The 17,134-nt window shown below is 40.3% G+C and overlaps 1 protein-coding gene across 3 annotated transcripts in view; it reads left to right on the top strand.

Moving 5' to 3' along the window:
* Positions 1-17,134, top strand: part of scaper (S-phase cyclin A-associated protein in the ER) — an 84,116-nt gene that overhangs the window by 10,231 nt on the left and 56,751 nt on the right. For 2 of the 3 annotated variants that reach the window (XM_084734191.1, XM_084734192.1), the window contains exons 5-18: positions 4,570-4,670; positions 5,136-5,252; positions 7,313-7,440; positions 8,581-8,870; positions 10,255-10,614; positions 12,002-12,169; positions 12,305-12,371; positions 12,479-12,596; positions 13,662-13,773; positions 14,214-14,354; positions 14,996-15,151; positions 15,253-15,395; positions 15,532-15,613; positions 15,709-15,861. In XM_084734191.1, the coding sequence (XP_084590317.1) occupies positions 4,570-4,670; positions 5,136-5,252; positions 7,313-7,440; positions 8,581-8,870; positions 10,255-10,614; positions 12,002-12,169; positions 12,305-12,371; positions 12,479-12,596; positions 13,662-13,773; positions 14,214-14,354; positions 14,996-15,151; positions 15,253-15,395; positions 15,532-15,613; positions 15,709-15,861 (2,136 nt within the window). The remainder of the gene's footprint in view (positions 1-4,569; positions 4,671-5,135; positions 5,253-7,312; positions 7,441-8,580; positions 8,871-10,254; positions 10,615-12,001; positions 12,170-12,304; positions 12,372-12,478; positions 12,597-13,661; positions 13,774-14,213; positions 14,355-14,995; positions 15,152-15,252; positions 15,396-15,531; positions 15,614-15,708; positions 15,862-17,134) is intronic. The other variant, XM_084734193.1, reaches the window with a different exon arrangement.

Here is a 17,134-nt window from a genome sequence, read left to right as displayed (position 1 = left end):
TCTGCTCCGAGGTCCTCAAAATCAGATTTGCACATGTCAACTAAAATCACAATTTCAGTGTTCGTGCACTTTTTCCAAAGTCAAATCGAAGCACTTTCAAGGTGCATTTCCAAGCTTTTCCAGCATCTTAAAACTGTGGTAAATTACATATTTATACACAAAATGATGATTTCACCTTTTCATTGCATTAAATCAGATGCTATTGTGCTATTATCAACCATAATTATGTTTTGTGATAGAATTCTGCAGGTGACAAAATAAAGGAAAACATGACAAAGTTTCATGCTTCAAAATGGGTCACCTGTCTTTAAGTAGACTTGACTTCCATTTAGGGTTGCAAATTTTGCACATTTTCCTTAACTGATAGTTAAAGATGCTTACAATTGATTAAATGATTAATAATTGATGTTTATTTTTCTATTCTTTTATGTTTATTTTGGACAGTAAAGCTTTGGATTTAATCTCTGATTTCTTTTGTTGAATGTGTGTTTGTGCTGGGGGGCTCAGCTTTCCTTAGATACAAGAAGGGGGGGCTCCAAGGAAAAAAGGTTGGGAATCACTGTTTTAGGGGACTGAGGGTTGTTAAGAGTTATGAACACTAGAGGGAGACATTGAGATCACAACAAACGGCTCACATTCCTCCTGGTTTCTGCTTTATGTCAGAGGGGCTCTCTGAAGGCTCGCTGGTGAGAGAATTATCACAGGACTCTCTCTTGGGCCTGACTGGATTGAATATTGATGACAGACTGTAAACAATATTGTATATGCATTGTGTTAGTCATCAGGCTATTTGCTGAAATGAGGCCCGGTCATTTTGGCTCCTTTTAGGTCCACATCTTGCATGTTTCTCTGTTTTGTAGATTTCCGCCTTTTGTTTTGGTGCAGCCTTGGAGCAGTGCTGCGATGCTGCTCCAGGGCGTACCGGTATGATACTGCTGGTCCTGTGTTTTATTGATTATTCTGCCATGCTGCATTATGCTGAGCATGGTTCTGGTGACGCTCTGCGGTCAGTACCGTAGCCCAGTTCCCTGTGGTGTGGTTGGCTTGCTGTCAGTGCCACAGCGCAGCTCCCTGTGGTGTGATCAGCATGTTGTCAGTTGGCCTGTGTCAGACATCTGGCCGGTAGGTGTTTTCTTTTTTTTTCTCATCATACCACTGTATCTCTCTACACCCTAATGCTGTCTAATGGCTGCAGAGTTGGGTGCTGTTCATAATCCCCCTTCCCACCCAGCTCGGGCTTAATGGACACTGATAGATGATGGAGTCATCTGGAGGGGAAGCAGAGAGCTCTGATATCCCCCAGCCACAAACCCCCAGTGTAGCTGTGGGCAGTCTGCATTGTATGCTGCTCTCAAACAAATGGCTAACAATTTTCCACCCAAAAAACAGTGCTTGAGACACGTTATTGTAATTCCACTACTTTTGGCTCTCACAAAACATGTAACTATTTACTTTTTAAAAAATTAAATAATGCAGTTACAATAAATGAAACTTAAATGGGCTTGTTACATTAAGGTAGTGGACAACTGCGGGGGAGAACAGACAAATGCAGCATATTCCCTCGATTTTCTGCTTTATGATCCAGCTCAACAGGCAGTTTGCTTTTTGTCATTGCATTGTTTCTAATATAAACTGCTTGGTTAACATGTACATCCAGGATCCTGTAGGTCTTCTTCTACTAAATCTTACTGTCTTACCCAAGGCAATAAAAGTGGAGTTTGCAGGTAGGAGCACTAGTCTACTGTTTGCTGCTCTCTGGTGGTCAGGGGTATTATTGTTCATTATAGTAATGGGTATTATTTAAGCTACAATAAAATGATATAGCAATGAGTCCATTATGTGTGCATAATGAGTGCTACAACTAGGAGTTTTTAGCTTTAAACAGTCTCAATTTTATACTGATGTTTCTGTGTGACCTACATTAATTAATGAGACCATCGAAGAAAAGACCGTCCGTTTCTGTATAGCTGCTCTTAATGGCTGCCATCAGGGCTGAGTCTCTTTGGAATTGGATGACATGAGCCTGTACTTACATTTTCTCTTGCAAAGTTACAGTCAGTAGTATGTTAGCCAGTTCAAATGAAGATAAATTAATTTTAATTTTGACATTATATCTTGTGGTTATTTCAATGAAAACGATGCTGTCGTTATCCTCCAGAATTAACAAAATATGAAAGTTCCTGGTGGTGGCTTTAGGAAAATTTCACACAGACATTTAAAATATGGTTGCACATTTTTGCATTTTTCTTAACCAATTAATCACTAATAATTAATGAAATAGAAAATACATGTTTTTTTCTCCTTTTAAGTTGCAGCTTTGATATTTATCAAATGGCTCCACCAGACAAAGCAGTGTCAAGTGAGGTGCAGTTAGTGCCAGACTATTGATTTAATTATCGATGAATATCTTTTTAATCGTTTAAATTCTTAACACAGATTAATCATTAACATTCCAAATTTAAAAGTAACACAGGACTTACTCTTCCTAGTAACTAACTACTTTTTATTTGCTGTACTTGGTAAAGCTATTTGACTACTTTTGAGAAAAGTAATAAATTACTGAATTTCAGTAACTTGCTCAGCACTGCCAAAAACGCATGGACATGAGCGTAACCACTGTCAGGCAGTGATGCCCTCAATCTCTCCAATGTTACTATAATGCTTTGTATAATATTTAATGAGTGCTGACCTAATGTAATATGTTTTCCCACTCAGAGGGAAATTGTTCTTCCAGCAGAATGATTCATATATGCTTATTAATAATGCCCACACACTCTTTAACCCACAGCCCCCAGGCCTAATTTGTTCCTATCAACTGTTCCTTTATCCCCATCTCTGATTTATTAGACATTTCACTTGGACCAGGCAGGACAGGTATTTGGCATCCTGTTTGTTTGGAGGTGAAAGGGAATATTTAATTTTTAAAGTGAACAGAAACAAGCTATTCTGGTCTTGAATTATTTAACTGTAAAAACAACAACGTAAACTGTAAATTATTTACTTGAGGTCAGTCACTCTAACCTAGGCTGTACCTGCTCATTCTTGTTTCTATGTATGGACTGCAAGCTTTTACCATCCTGCTTTATGGCAACGCCTCTGCAAGGTTAAACATTTTGTCATTCCTCATGAAATGTTATGTGAGGGTTGTATTTAGGTAAGTATGCCTGTTAACATGCTGAAAGCCACTTTATGGTGGCTTCACTCGCTGTTGGTTTATCTGTCTGAGGAGCAGCAACCTTCTCTCCATCTCAGCCCTCATTACCAAATGAACGCCAAGGCCATGGCGGTGGTCTTTGCCTGTTAACCAGCTCTAATCAGCAGACCTGCTGCTGGACACATCTTTCACTGGCCTGACTTGTCTATTAACTAAAAGCACTGTGAAGCTTTACTCTCAATTACCACTCCCTTCACGCTCCCCATCAATCAGCTGTGTTCGTTTCATTAGAGCTCTGGGAAAAAGCTCCTCACAGACCACCACCTCTGCATAACCGACACTGTGAGTGAGGCCGTCCAAGTGCAGATAACAGGAATGTGCCTTCTCTGTTTTTCCTCAGACTTTTCAGTCTCTTTGCACATGAACATGTGTGGGCCAGCTCCTGCTTGCCAACAACTCTCTCTATCTACCTGAGCTTCCTCTGTCACTTTTTAAACTGAATTGAGTGGCAGATTTGTGCTCCCCACAAGCATTCGAAATGCCCGGTTTTGGTTTCAGTTAAAAAAAAAAAAAAAAGTATGTTTCTGTGTTATATCTGACTGATCCCAGAGATCAGTCGAGTTAATACAGGGTTTCCAGGGGCCCTTTAAAAGACTAAAATTCAGTAATCTGAATTTTAGGCTTTAAAATGTGTTATATATGATCACACAGAAACTACAAAATATGGATGTTAATGATTAATCATTAATCATTAATCAATTAATCATCATCAGGAATTTAACCAAATAAAAATGTATTAATGAATAATAAATTGATAGTCTAGATAGTCTATGGCTCCACCAGACAAAGCAGGCTTAAAATGAGGAAAACAACATTCATTTTGTATCTTATTAATTATTAATGGTCATTGTTACTACAAAACAAAGCAAATTACCACTAATGACCTTGATGTGTGGAAAGGACAAAATGTCTTAAATTATGCAATTTTGCAATTTGGCAGATTTCATCAAGAGATGAATTAGTATTAAGTAATTAATAAGAGGTAAATTAACATACTTCTCTTGCACATGTGAACATGTAATAGGTCTTATATTACATGTGTAATGGTCTTTAAGAGGTCTTAAAAAATCTTACATTTAATTTGTTAAAACCTGCAGAAGTTCTGTAATGTCACAAGCCTCAAGTAAGAAATACGAACAGAAATGTGTAATGTGTCATTTTATGGTTGCATTATCAGTTTATATAATACAAGGATTTTTTTTAAGTGCTGCATTTTTTTTTTAGAAATTGCTGTGGTATTTTCTAAGTTTACTTTAATGCTGTTCAAATATTCTTTTATGTATCAGATTTCCCTTTTTTATGTTTATAATCTCTGTGTAATCTTTCTCCATCCTGTTGGATGTGCTTGTCTTTAGGAGGTGCTGATGATGTTGGACAACTACGTACGGGATTTCAAAGCTCTCATAGACTGGATCCAGTTGCAGGAGAAGTTGGAGAAAACAGATGCTCAGAACAGGTGATCCTCAGTTTCTTTTTCTTTATCTTTCACTCTCATTCACTTCCCCATTTTCAATTGCTCCCTGAGGTGAAACTGGAAGTGCTGATGGTGTCTTGTCCCTGCCTTTGAGACACAAACAGAATGGATCAATACCCTTGGCTTTAATTCAAAGAGATCCATGAGTTTATTGGCTTCTCTTTAACACAGTGACCACTGCAACAGTAAATTGACTAAGAAATGAAATTCCCAGTGCTGCCTCCCAATTTGTTCATTTAAAGCGTACTGTTAATCAATAAGACAACCTGTAACTTTTTCACACTCCATTTATTGCATAAATCGCTGCGAGTGAATCAGCCATTTAACTGATTTACCAAAGTGTGAGCCAAGTCTTTGTGTGTGTGAGTGTGTGTGTGTGTGTGTTGGGCAACTTGAGATTGTAATTAGTGTTAGTTAAGTAGTGTTGACCACTTCCGCTCTGTTCAGACCCACGTCTTTAGCCTGGGAGGTGCGTAAGATGTCTCCAGGACGCCATGTCATGCCAAGCCCCTCAGCGGACAGAATGGTTCCTTCTCCGGGGGCACGTCGCAACCTCAACTTTGGGTAAGTTCTGTCTTAGGATGCTTTCAAACCTAACCTGTGTGGTGTAGTTAAAATGATAAAAAAAAGTAAAGCTTGTGAAAACTGGTGTAGATCAAACAATCAAACTGAGACTGCTTGAAAAGGTGGGTCTCTGTGCAGTTCCCAGCAGACTCTGGTGCCGGTAGCTTTCACACCACAAACAAACCAACCACAGGATTTCATATTTACAGCGGACTCTGGTGCAGTTTGCTTTCACACCACAAACAAACCAACCACAGGATTTTATATTTACACAGGGGTGTCACAAATGTTGCAAATGTGCAACTTGACTTTTGATTTTAAGGTAAAAAATCAATATAAATAAAGAAATTAAATAATGGTTCTTCTGCACTGACAGTTATGGTAATTGGACTGTGTTTATGTAGCACTTTTCTAGTTCACTTTTTACAACATGCAACATTCACATTCACACACACATTCATACACTAATGGCAGAGGCTGCCTTGCAAGGTGCATCTGCTTTGAAACTAACCATTCACTCACACACTGAGGGCTATTCGGGGGCAATTTGGGGTTCAGTATCTTGCCCAGGGATACTTCGACAGGCAGACTCAAGGGAGCCAGGGACTGAACCGCCGATTTTCTGATTAGTGGACGACCCTACTCACTGAGCCACACTGCCATTGGTAGTTACCACTGAGTCTTGATTTGTAAAGATCAAGAGATGATTGGTTTAATGCCCTAAAAACTGTATTTTACATTTCCAAATTCTTCTGTAAAAAGTCTATATGGTATCAAGTGTGATATAATGGCTGGTAAGCTGTGCCGTGTCATCTTTTTCAGGCATTGGTGGGGGTGGAGAAAAAACAAAACAAAACTGCTGATTGTGCCTGTGATTATGATTGTTGAAACTGAAAGCTCATTTCGGTCATTTTTCTGTTTAATATTGAAATTGTGATGCTGCTAATAGCAGATATGTGATATTAGCCTGATGACTACTAATAAAACCAACTGCTGATTGTGAAAACTGTTCAGAAAGCAATCTTATAATTGATCTGTATAAGTCATGTATAGGTTTATGCAAATAATTTGGTAACGTGTGCATCAGCATGGATGGTTGGTCAAATTGCAATTTAAGAATAGCTAGTAATGCTTATAAGTGCTTATAAGTTGTTTCTTGGTGAGCTTTTAGTGACACCAGAGAACATAAATACACAGCAGAAGCATTAGAAGTGCTGCATAAACTTCGGTCAGGCACCAGACCTTGATTTCCACATGTGGGTCCTGATGATGCAGAATGACAATCTACAAAACTGTCCAATTAATGAGTTGCCTCCCAGTCTGTATGACTTCATGTTTACTCCTCTTGGTTCATTTTTAAAAAGTTGGTGTGAACAGGAAACAAGAATTAAAATGCATGTTTTGGATCCATTGAACCAAACTGCAGGTGTGAATGCACCCTCACTGTCTGTATCTCTAGTTGTGCTTTAAGGCCAGTGTGCTGCATCAAACCTGGTTTTATCCCATCACCATTAGGCTTTTGATTTGCTTTTCAAGATCAACACAACATTTTATTTGGTTTAAATTGTATCATAAGGCATCATGTTATTAACCAATCAATATTTTAAATGATGCACTATGCCTGTTTTTGAAGGGGTTAGAAAATGCAGACTATGTTATCTTGCAATGCAGCTATTGATTGGCGATGGTGAAGCATTTGTTTAATGCAATTTGTTGAGTCTCTCACTCATTGGCCACAGAATCAGTGGAAGGTGTAGATGAAAGTGTCAGTTAGAGACTGCTGAAGCATCGGTTCAATATGTGCACTGCTCTGTAATTGGATGCTGCAGGAAATGGATATTGATCATGACGGAGGCCTGTTGTCCAATACAGTCCTGTGCTATCTCAGAGTGGAGAGTGCTGGGGTGTTAGATAGGCACTGCTGAAGCATCTTAGACAGACAGAAAAGCAGGAGCTGCTCAGAGATTAGATGTGATGGTGTAATAAAGTTGAAAATCCTACCTGCTGTTTCACTGTACAGGTGTTTGTTCTCATGCATGATCTGTGTGTGTCTCATTCAGTGGTCCTCCTGCTACACTGGCTGCAGCCCGCCTCTCCCACACGGGCCCCAGCTGGGCAGACCGAGTGAAGTGCACTCAGTCCGTCCCCAGCTCCAGTCAGCCAACCACCTCCTCTGTAGAAAAATTGGGTAAGAAATCTCTTCCTGCCCAGATGCAGAATATACTTTGAGAAAATGTGATTCCTTGGAGAGCACAGTAACACACAGGGTGTATACAGGGCCTTTAAAAAACTTAAACATTTACTAATGACAGGGCATAGAAAGGCTTAAATTGTCTTAAATTCTGTTCAGGAATGTCTTAAATATATATCAATTGAATGTTGTAAGCATGGTCTTCGATGCCGATGCCGATATTTTGGGGGATCATTTTTGGTGATTGCGAAGTGCATATCTTCCTTATCAAGTCTCTTCTGGAATGACAGTTTTATTCTGCCTAATCTTACCGTGAAACATAAAATGCAATGCTTTTCAAAATAAAATGCAATGATTTTCAAAATGTACACTTTCACTGGGTAAAATAAGAAAACTACAGCTGGCAGTTTTTTTTCCCCTTTGTTCTTCACTAATTCGTCTTGATGATTGGGATGACAACAGTTAAAATGGTAAATAAAATTTGTTGTGTTGGATGAGTGTGATTTGGCTTCTCCTCAATGGACCGATGCTGAGCAATCATTGCAAATAGCAACTTTGATATCTGCTTAGACAGCCTCCACTAAGTTGAAATACTCACTTCTCTGACAACATGCTATAGCCATGGTGTCCTTAAATAATCTTTTAGAAGGAGTAGATGCTTATAACAATTAAATTTAGGAATATGTTAATGGAGTCTGGCAGACAGAAGGACGTCAGTCACTAAACTGCGACTCCAGTGTGTGAATTTTTGGAACAGTGGACTTTTGTTTTCAGGATACCAGGGTTAGCTTTACATTAACAGATGACTGACAGTTATAAACAGCTGATCAACTCACAGTGGAAGACTCGTTGTCACTTGCTGTTATCAAATTATAATGTTGAACTTGGGCAGGGGGAAAAAACTTTGCCTTAGCCATAGATTGGCATTCAACCTTTTTAATACACAGTCAATGACTCCAACTCGCTCTCTGGACGACAGTGCTCATTTTTAGATGCACAGTTGTTATATATTCCTCCTTTAAATTTAATTAAACTGTGATGTTAAAAAAAGCTTAGTCTTACATTTAACTTGCTGATACATTTAGACACCCTGACACATCTTCTGCTCCTTGACTGACTACCTCATGTGTTCTCCAGGTAAAAAGGACGCTGAAGGCTGGGAGACCGTCCAGCGAGGACGTACTGCCAAACCTCGTTCTGCTGCAATAGTTGCCAAGGTCAGTCCTGTCTTGGCTCATGTCACCACGAAACAGGACAGCGCCAAGTCTAACCAGTCACATCCGCCACCTCAGGAAGAGCAACAACTCCGTCCTCAGTGTCCCCCAGAGAAGGACGTGACCAAGATGGACACTGAGCAGCAAGTCCCTGTGGAGCCTGAGCCCCCGGAGAGGGAGGTTGGACGTCCAGAGAACGGGCAGATGATGGAGGTACTGAGGCTCAGTACCTTGTGACGTCTTTCTCCCCAGAGCAGTCCCAGGATATCAATTATTCACGAGGAGCAGAGTAACACTAGACCATTTTATCAGCCACATTTGTTTTTGTTTTGGGCTCCATGGTATTCATAGACAGACTGTCCAGACAGGCATATCAACTTTAAGGCGATTGATTGTATGCTGACATTTCAGAGGCAGAAAACCCATTTTCACTGCCATGAAATAAATACTCTGTCAATGCCTCAGCACACACTTGGTAAGAGTGTGTTATAGCCATCGGTTGATTTTGAAATATGAATCAGTATTTCCAATTTATCAGCTTATTTTGATCATAATTGGGTGTTTAGGGCATGTTAGTACCAGCTTTCCTGCATGTTTTGTGTTTTTTAGCTATCGAGACAGAGTGCAATTAAGCCCCGCCCCCACTGGAGGGGAAAACAATTCATCGCTCTCCATTGACTTTGTATGAAATGAAGGTGCCTCTCGTCACTCTCCATCTGCTACCAAACAGCTAAAAAAGGTATAAAAGCTGCTGCGTGGTGGGACGTACTGCCAACTAAGTAAAGATCCCAGAACTAAGTTTTTATAAGCAAAAGTAGATACAGACATGTGATTCATTAGCAGAATGAATGGAAAAACTGTGGGATCCTGACACTCCGAGTTGGATTTGTTAATTTGTCCAGTCAAACTGTAGAAGTTGAAGCTAACTAAAGCTGGCCCCACAGTACAGGAGATTTAAAACCCAAACCTATTTTGAAATCTGACTGCATCAAACACGTAAGGAGAATCTTGACAGATTCTTTTCTCTTTAATCTCAAACACACTACAATATTTGAAAAGAGTGCAATCTCACGTGATTGCGTGATTTTACGAAGAATGTGATCTCATGTAGTGGAACAACTTGCTGTAATAATTAAGGCTTTGCAGTGAAAAAAAAAAGAAATGCATAATTGATGGTTAGCTTAGCTGGTGATTCAATCAAATAGGTATAAATATTAAAGTATTTCACTTTTGGCCATTCACTAAGTTAATTTCTCCAAGAAAAACGAGTTAAGGAGAAGGGACACTGAAATTTACACGCAATACTTCAGGGTTAGGGTTAGCCAAACAGGGTGTTAAAGCAATCATTTGACATGCTGAAATCCAATCTAATTTTTTAAATAGCTGCCACATTCCAGCCTTTGTTTGCTTATTGTGGTGCCGATTGTTTTCCCCTCCGGTGGGTGTGGTTTTCAGAGAATGACGCGTTGCACTCTGTCTCTGTGTGTTGAGTATTGATTGGTTTGATGTTTTTTTTTGTTATTGCTCTCATGAATTGCTTGAAATATGCATGTCTTAAATTGAGTTTGCGTGTGTTTGTGTGTGACTGTCGGTGCAGCCCCCAGCAGAGAGTGTACAAGACTCGGGGCAGTGTGTCGACGCACCCTGCGAAGACGCGCCTCCCCCTCTAGCAGCTCCTACCCCATCCCAAGCCCCAGAGCCCACCCCGTCCCCGTCCCCAGCCACAGTCCCCCCACCAACAAACATTACCATATCAGTCCCAGTCCCCGCTCTGGCCCTCTCTCCACCCCCAGACCTTCCCCAGACGGACGGGCTCGGTGCACTGTTGGCCTTGGGGGACAGTGGGGCTGAGGGGGGCGCGTTGCAGGGCATGGCCACATCTGCTCCAGGACAGGCTGAGACTCCCATGGCAGCGGTGAAACTGGAGAGTGTGCTGGACCCCACAGAGCTTTCTACTGTGAGTGCTGAGAGATGGAGGAGCAGAGGGAGGGGAGGGCGGGGGGGAGCAGGGATCCCTAAGGGTCCTTCACCGCCTAAACAAAGTCAATCTTAAGAAACCTTCAGACCAAATGTGTGGGCAAGACTGCATAGCTCTGTACAGTCATGTTGTAGCACCGTTCACTGTGAAGAATAGCTGTGAGTTGATGACTTTTGTACTCAAGCAAGTGCTCCCAGGGTGTCGCCCAAAACAAATCTCTCAACTTGCTGTAGTCATTTTGGCCACTTTTAAAATTCTGTGCAAAAAAAAACCTTAACTGAGTTTCCAATTTGTGTTCAAGCCAGCGTTAGATCTTACGCAAACATCGTCTGCCCACATCAGGTGTTGTCACTATTATTAAGCATCATGGAGTGTGTAAACGCAGAACTCCATATACTTAATCAAGGATGACTACACCTCCAAGTGGGATACTGTCAGATTTTGGCAGGTGGTGAATGAAAACATGTGGAAAAAACTTGAGGTAAAATCTGCACTGAAAGATATTTGGCCTCAGATTTAACACCCGTCCAGTCTTTGACCTTGTTACTTGTGTTCTTAAGATTTAGAACTTTTTAACCTTCCCATACATGCGTCATGTAAAAGAGTTGCTGCTCTGGAGTAAACTGTGAGTCATTCACTTATTATTGCCATGCCATGAAAATACATACAAAATACTTAAAGAAAAAGGTTGAAGTAAGCAGTTTCTTAGCACAAAATCATCAGTTGCCTCCTTCCACCATCTCTTCATCCTCACAGTAAATGTGACCTGCATGACTCTTGAATGCTTCCTCACTTGTGATTCTTGTGATGATTGTGTGGTACAAACTGTGATTGGGTTGATATGGTGTTCCCCTCAGTCTTTGGATCGTGCACTCGAATACAAATCAAATACAAATCAGACCAACTGCACAGACGCTAAAATGCATTATTACAGTTGCTTCACACTGAATTACAATTATTCACCACATTTTTATGTTTTTTAATATTTTGTCAACATAATTAGAAACTGCTCTGAAATAATCTAAGCAATGGTGAAAGAAAGTTAAGTTTCACAGAGTTACATAGGATGGCTCCATTCTATTCAAATGTCCCGGTAAGTCATGACGTTGTGACAGTGAGCCAGCATGCACAATGCCACGACCCTGAAACAGAAACGGCTAAACTGAATTCAAGCATCATTCATTTCCCAATTTATACTTTTTCTGCTGCAACGTGCTAAAATAATGTCCATTATAAAAGGCCAATTATATTACCATAAAGGTTTCTGTTTTTCTGGTCCCTCAGTGGTTGTTTGCATGAACATCTACATTTTTGAAGTGTGAAATGCTGCATGTGTGAAGTGGTATCTGTGCTGCCATGTGTTCAGCCCCAGTCCATGGCAGAGGTCCTTGCCAAGAAAGAGGAGCTTGCCGACCGCCTGGAGAAAGCCAACGAGGAGGCGATTGCCAGTGCTATCGCTGAGGAAGAGCAGCTGACCAGAGAGATTCAGGCAGAGAACAACGACCTAGAGACTGACAACGAAAGTGACTTCTCTGTAAGATTAATCTTGCTTATTTAGAGTATAAATCTTAGGCACCTTTTGTTTGAAAGAAAATTAAATATTGGATTTAGATTTTTTTTTTTTTACTTCATGGTATGTTGATGTGTAAAAATCAAATCTTTACCACAGGCTAGCATCGGCAACGGAGGTTGTGGAGCCAATATAGACTGGAGTGACATGCTGGCGGATTATGATGGTACGGAGGTCAACAAAAAATGAAAACTGAAGACTCAGCTCTTGTTCTTTGCAATGGAAAACATTACACTAAAGTATATTTATTTTCCTTGCTCTTCTCTCTTGTAGCTCGGGAGCCATGGCGTCAGAGTACCTCATGGGGGGACATGGTAGAAGAGGAACCTGCTCGGCCCCCTGGACATGGGATCCACATGCATGAGAAACTGTCCTCACCATCACGCAAAAGGTGCAAAACATGTTTTTTTTGTTTGTTTGTTTGTTTTTTATTAAATAAGCCCTTTTTCAGCTGTCTATTTTGACTAAATCTATTGTAGATTTAGACCAAAATCTAATGGGTTTAGTTAAAGTGTAATGCATTATTTAAAAGTTTATATCTAGAATTTTCAGACTCATACTTCTTGAGGAAACATCTATTATCCTATTAAACATTAAAATTATGTATACTACATTTCCGCTCATTTCTCTCATCATATGTCTAACAGTAAGTATATTACATTTCTTCAAACAAGCATTCTTCTCTTTATGACATTTGTTTCATTTTGCAGACAATAAAACTTTACACCTATTATTTTTAACATGTTAATTGATTTTTTTAAATTTAAGACTAGCAAATCTGGGTCATTCACTTGGCCACGTCTCTAATCAGCACAGGACAGCAGTGGTTTCTTTTAGCTTGAAGCTTGAAAAACAAAAACGTGTTTCAAAAGTTTATGTTTTGTTTTTTTTTTACTGTTTATTGTTGCTCCATATGGCTTACAAAGAGTCTCATTGTTTCTTGACATCAAATGTGAAATTTATCCATATGTCTCTTCTTTTGTTTCTCACAAATGCTGACCGTTCTGTACAGTTTTGAAATGCAGAAACCAAAGGCCAGTCAACTTCCTAGGAACATCAGTACTATCCAATATATATGCATCTAAGCTCCCTACCACACAAAGAGATTTGATCACTTTCCAACTCGTTTGTCTGATATTTTTGTTTTTGTGTCACTGACAAAAAAAAATTAGTCAGCAACATTAGAATTGTTACAGTCAGTTTCTCTGTTCATTTAGTACCTTCCTGAACAGCACCTCTGTCTACTCACTTGCAATCCCCTTACCTGTTTTTTAAACAAAGATTTAACCCAGTAGCCTCACAAGATTCTTGCTGAGTCTGACCTCTTTCTTTTTTGGTTACTACCCAGACCATCTAAACAGGCCCTAGTGCCTATCAGAGTATATGTCTGCCTTGCATATTGTTGTTAAGAGGGAAAAAGAAAGAGATGAATGATTTGTTTCCATGTTTTTGACAGAACCATTGCAGAGTCTAAGAAGAAACATGAGGAGAAACAGCTGAAGGCACAGCAGCTGAGGGACAAACTCCGGGAGGAAAAGACGCTCAAACTGCAGAAGCTTTTGGAGAGGGTGAGTGAGCTGTGCAAAGTTGACGGAAAGAAACTCTGTAGAAGCTAAGCCCAGTCTGGCTCGTAACGAGTGGTTTTGTCAGCACACTGCCTGATAGAATCACTAAATATTGTAACCCCCCCTCCAGTCGCATCCAGGCCAGCTGGCCGCAGACAGTCGTGAGAGAGACCCCTGGCCAAAATCAACAGCCTTTCATGAAGTTTGTTTTTGTTCCCCAGACCATGGCGAGATGAGTGAGTCGTAGAATAAATCAGGATTAACCACATAAATACATGAAGTGGTGTATATTCGCATTAATCCCCACGTGGACACAGTGGAGAGGGTAGCAACTGATAGATTAAGAATCCATTGTCTGTGTTGTCCTGGAGAATGCACGTTATTGTGTTTTTTTTTTTTTACGTGTTCACCCGCTCCTGCTCATCACTCTTCACTCTCTGCAGGAGAAGGAGGTGAGGAAATGGAAGGAGGAGTTGTTGGAGCAACGTCGGAGGATGATGGAGGAAAGGCTGTTACATGCAGAGTTTAAGCGAGAGCTGCAGCTCCAGGCTATCGTGAAGAAGGCCCAAGAAGAAGAGGCCAAGGTAGAGGAGGGGATTCCCTGAAAAGCTGTAACCATATGTGTGTGACAGCTGAGGAGTTCTCTGAACTAAGCGCGACGTTTGCAGTCATGCTTTTTTCATTTCAAGTGTTTAATTACATTCATAAATACACGATGTCCTAAAAAATTACTGCTGTAGATTAGGGTTGTCTGTTTTATTTTAACACTTTCATAGGTTATAATGTTTAGGCTGGAGACAACCCAGCTGATATCAGTGTCTAATTTACTTTAGTATTGGTCCTTGTCGCTCACATATTTAGTCAGCGGAACCCAGTTTTAATGTTACTCTAATTTTAGTCCAAGTTTTAGTCAAGATTTTCTCAGACAGTTTCATGATACTGTAATGGATATTGCTGGAGGGTATTTCTCCACGCTATACTAGCTGACCCTGAACTGTGTTTAGTCATCTAGGCTGTCGTAAGAAATCATAAATCATCTTTTAGAAGGAGTAGATGTTTACCATAAGCTCAGCTCTGTTAAATTTAGCAATATGCTAAAGGAGCATACCATTGAACCCTGAATCCACACAGAAATTTGAGTTAACTCCATACTAACATTACATTTAGATATTATATACTGTGTGTGTTTATATATCCTCATTTCTAAGTACATGTGTCTGTACAGGTGAATGAAATCGCATTCATCAACACTCTGGAAGCTCAAAACAAGCGACATGATGCCCTGGCCAAGTTAAATGAGTATGAGCAACGTCTCAACGAACTGCAAGAGGACAGACAGAGGAGACAGGAAGAGAAGCAGGCCAGAGATGAAGCTGTACAGGTGCAACAAAAAACAGCACTCAATTTAAATTGAATTTTTCTTGTTTTAATAATATTCACATTTAGGTGCATCTTCAATCTCTTCTACTCCTTATCTCCTAGGAGCGTAAGCGCGTTCTGGAAGCAGAGCGGCAGGCGCGGGTGGAGGAGCTGCTGATGAGGAGGAAAGAGCAGGAGGCTCGTATTGAACAGCAGAGGCAGGAAAAAGAGAAAGCCAGAGAAGATGCAGCGCGGGAAAGAGCCAGGTATGTTGACCCAAAACCCTGCTGGACAGTTGGTCAGACCATTCCTCATTTGATTCCAGCAGTCACTTTGATAAATGGGAGACTCGTATTGACATTTACAATTGTTTCACCTTGCTTTTCTCTTTCCTGTCTGAAGAGACCGAGAGGAGCGTCTGGCTGCTCTCAGCGCAGCTCAACAGGAGGCAATGGAGGAGCTGCAGAAGAAAATCCAGATGAAGGTAAGCTTATATCGCACCACCTTGCGTCTCCATCGGACACCATGCAGGAATTCCTAGTTTCCCATATGACCCCTGGTTTCTTGTTTCTTCCGTAGCACGATGAGAGCAGCCGTAGGCATATGGAGCAAATCGAGCAGAGGAAGGAGAAGGCCGCTGAGCTCAGCAGTGGTCGGCATGCTAACACAGACTACGCCCCCAAACTGACACCGTACGAGCGCAAGAAACAGTGCTCTCTGTGCGGCGTTGTGGTATGTACAGTTTCATCCTGTCAGTCTCAGCTCATATTGGCATCCCTAACTTATATACAGAATCTAGTTTTCATGACAGAAATGTTCAGAAAACAGGATATTTTTTTTAACAACCTTCACTTTGTGCAGGTATAAAAGAAATCACTGACATAGGACAATAAAGATCGAACTGAACTGATGTCCTGCATGAGTACTTAGATCATTATTTTAACATCTTTTGATTACTTTTGATATTATAATGAACAGATATTGTATCATTTGAAATACTATATATCAAAAAATATCAAAGTATTAAAACTCGAGCCTGATCAATGCTGGATTTTACTGACCAGTACTGACAATAGAGTTAAATAAAATGCTGATTTTGATATAATGGCCAGTATTCTTTATAAGATGAGATAATTTTGTTAATCCTGAAGGAAATTCATGTGCCAGACATTGCTCCAAAATACCAGTAACATAAGAATAACAACCATAGTGTATTAAAAATTTAATGAAATATAAAGTATAAGGACTAAATGCAAAGAAATCCAGTACCTAATGGAGTTAAGTAAAAAGTAAACTAAAATAGAAAAAGTACCAATTGCCAGCAACATGGACCAATATCAGGCCAATAACGGTTGTTCTCTACTTTGGAGAACCTAAGTTTAATTTAACAGTACAACGTCCATGGCCTCTAATTGTGGAGAAATGGGATGCTAAAAAGTCCTCATTACTTTCAAATGGGCTTGAATTGCTCTCCAACTTTTACTTTAATTATTTTACTCTCCTGAACTAATGTGTGTGTCTTTGGCACACATGGACGTGAGGAAAAGAAGATGCTGCAGGAGAACAGCTCTGGCAATAACAGCGCTGGCAATTCCCCTTTGTTATTTGGCAGGCTGTGTATATACATAAAAATGCCGATCGGAAGGTGATTCAGAGGATTTTTGGAAGAGGGCACATTTAAATGAGGATTTAACTGCACTGATTAAACATGGGCTCTTAAAGAGATTTATGATTGGGCATGACTATTCTTTTTCAAGTGTCAGTGGCAACAAATCCACAAGCAGACACATTTATCTCTGACAGAATGGCTACCACGGCAACAAGGGTGGGACACCTTGAGTCTTCAGACCAGTATCAGATAAAGGAGGGTCGGGGAGGGGGTGAGAGAGAGGGAATCTTGTTAAAATGTTAGATGACCTTGGCCAGGATCTGACACCAGATATCATGGATTGGTCAGCAGCAAGCACTTAATTTAATGACATTAAACACAACCCATTCTGAATGG

The sequence above is a fragment of the Lutjanus erythropterus genome, chromosome 13 (genome assembly GCF_056507025.1).
Source record: "Lutjanus erythropterus isolate fLutEry1 chromosome 13, fLutEry1.hap2, whole genome shotgun sequence".
Classification (NCBI taxonomy): domain Eukaryota; kingdom Metazoa; phylum Chordata; class Actinopteri; order Lutjaniformes; family Lutjanidae; genus Lutjanus; species Lutjanus erythropterus.
This window is presented reverse-complemented; position numbering and strand designations above follow the sequence as displayed.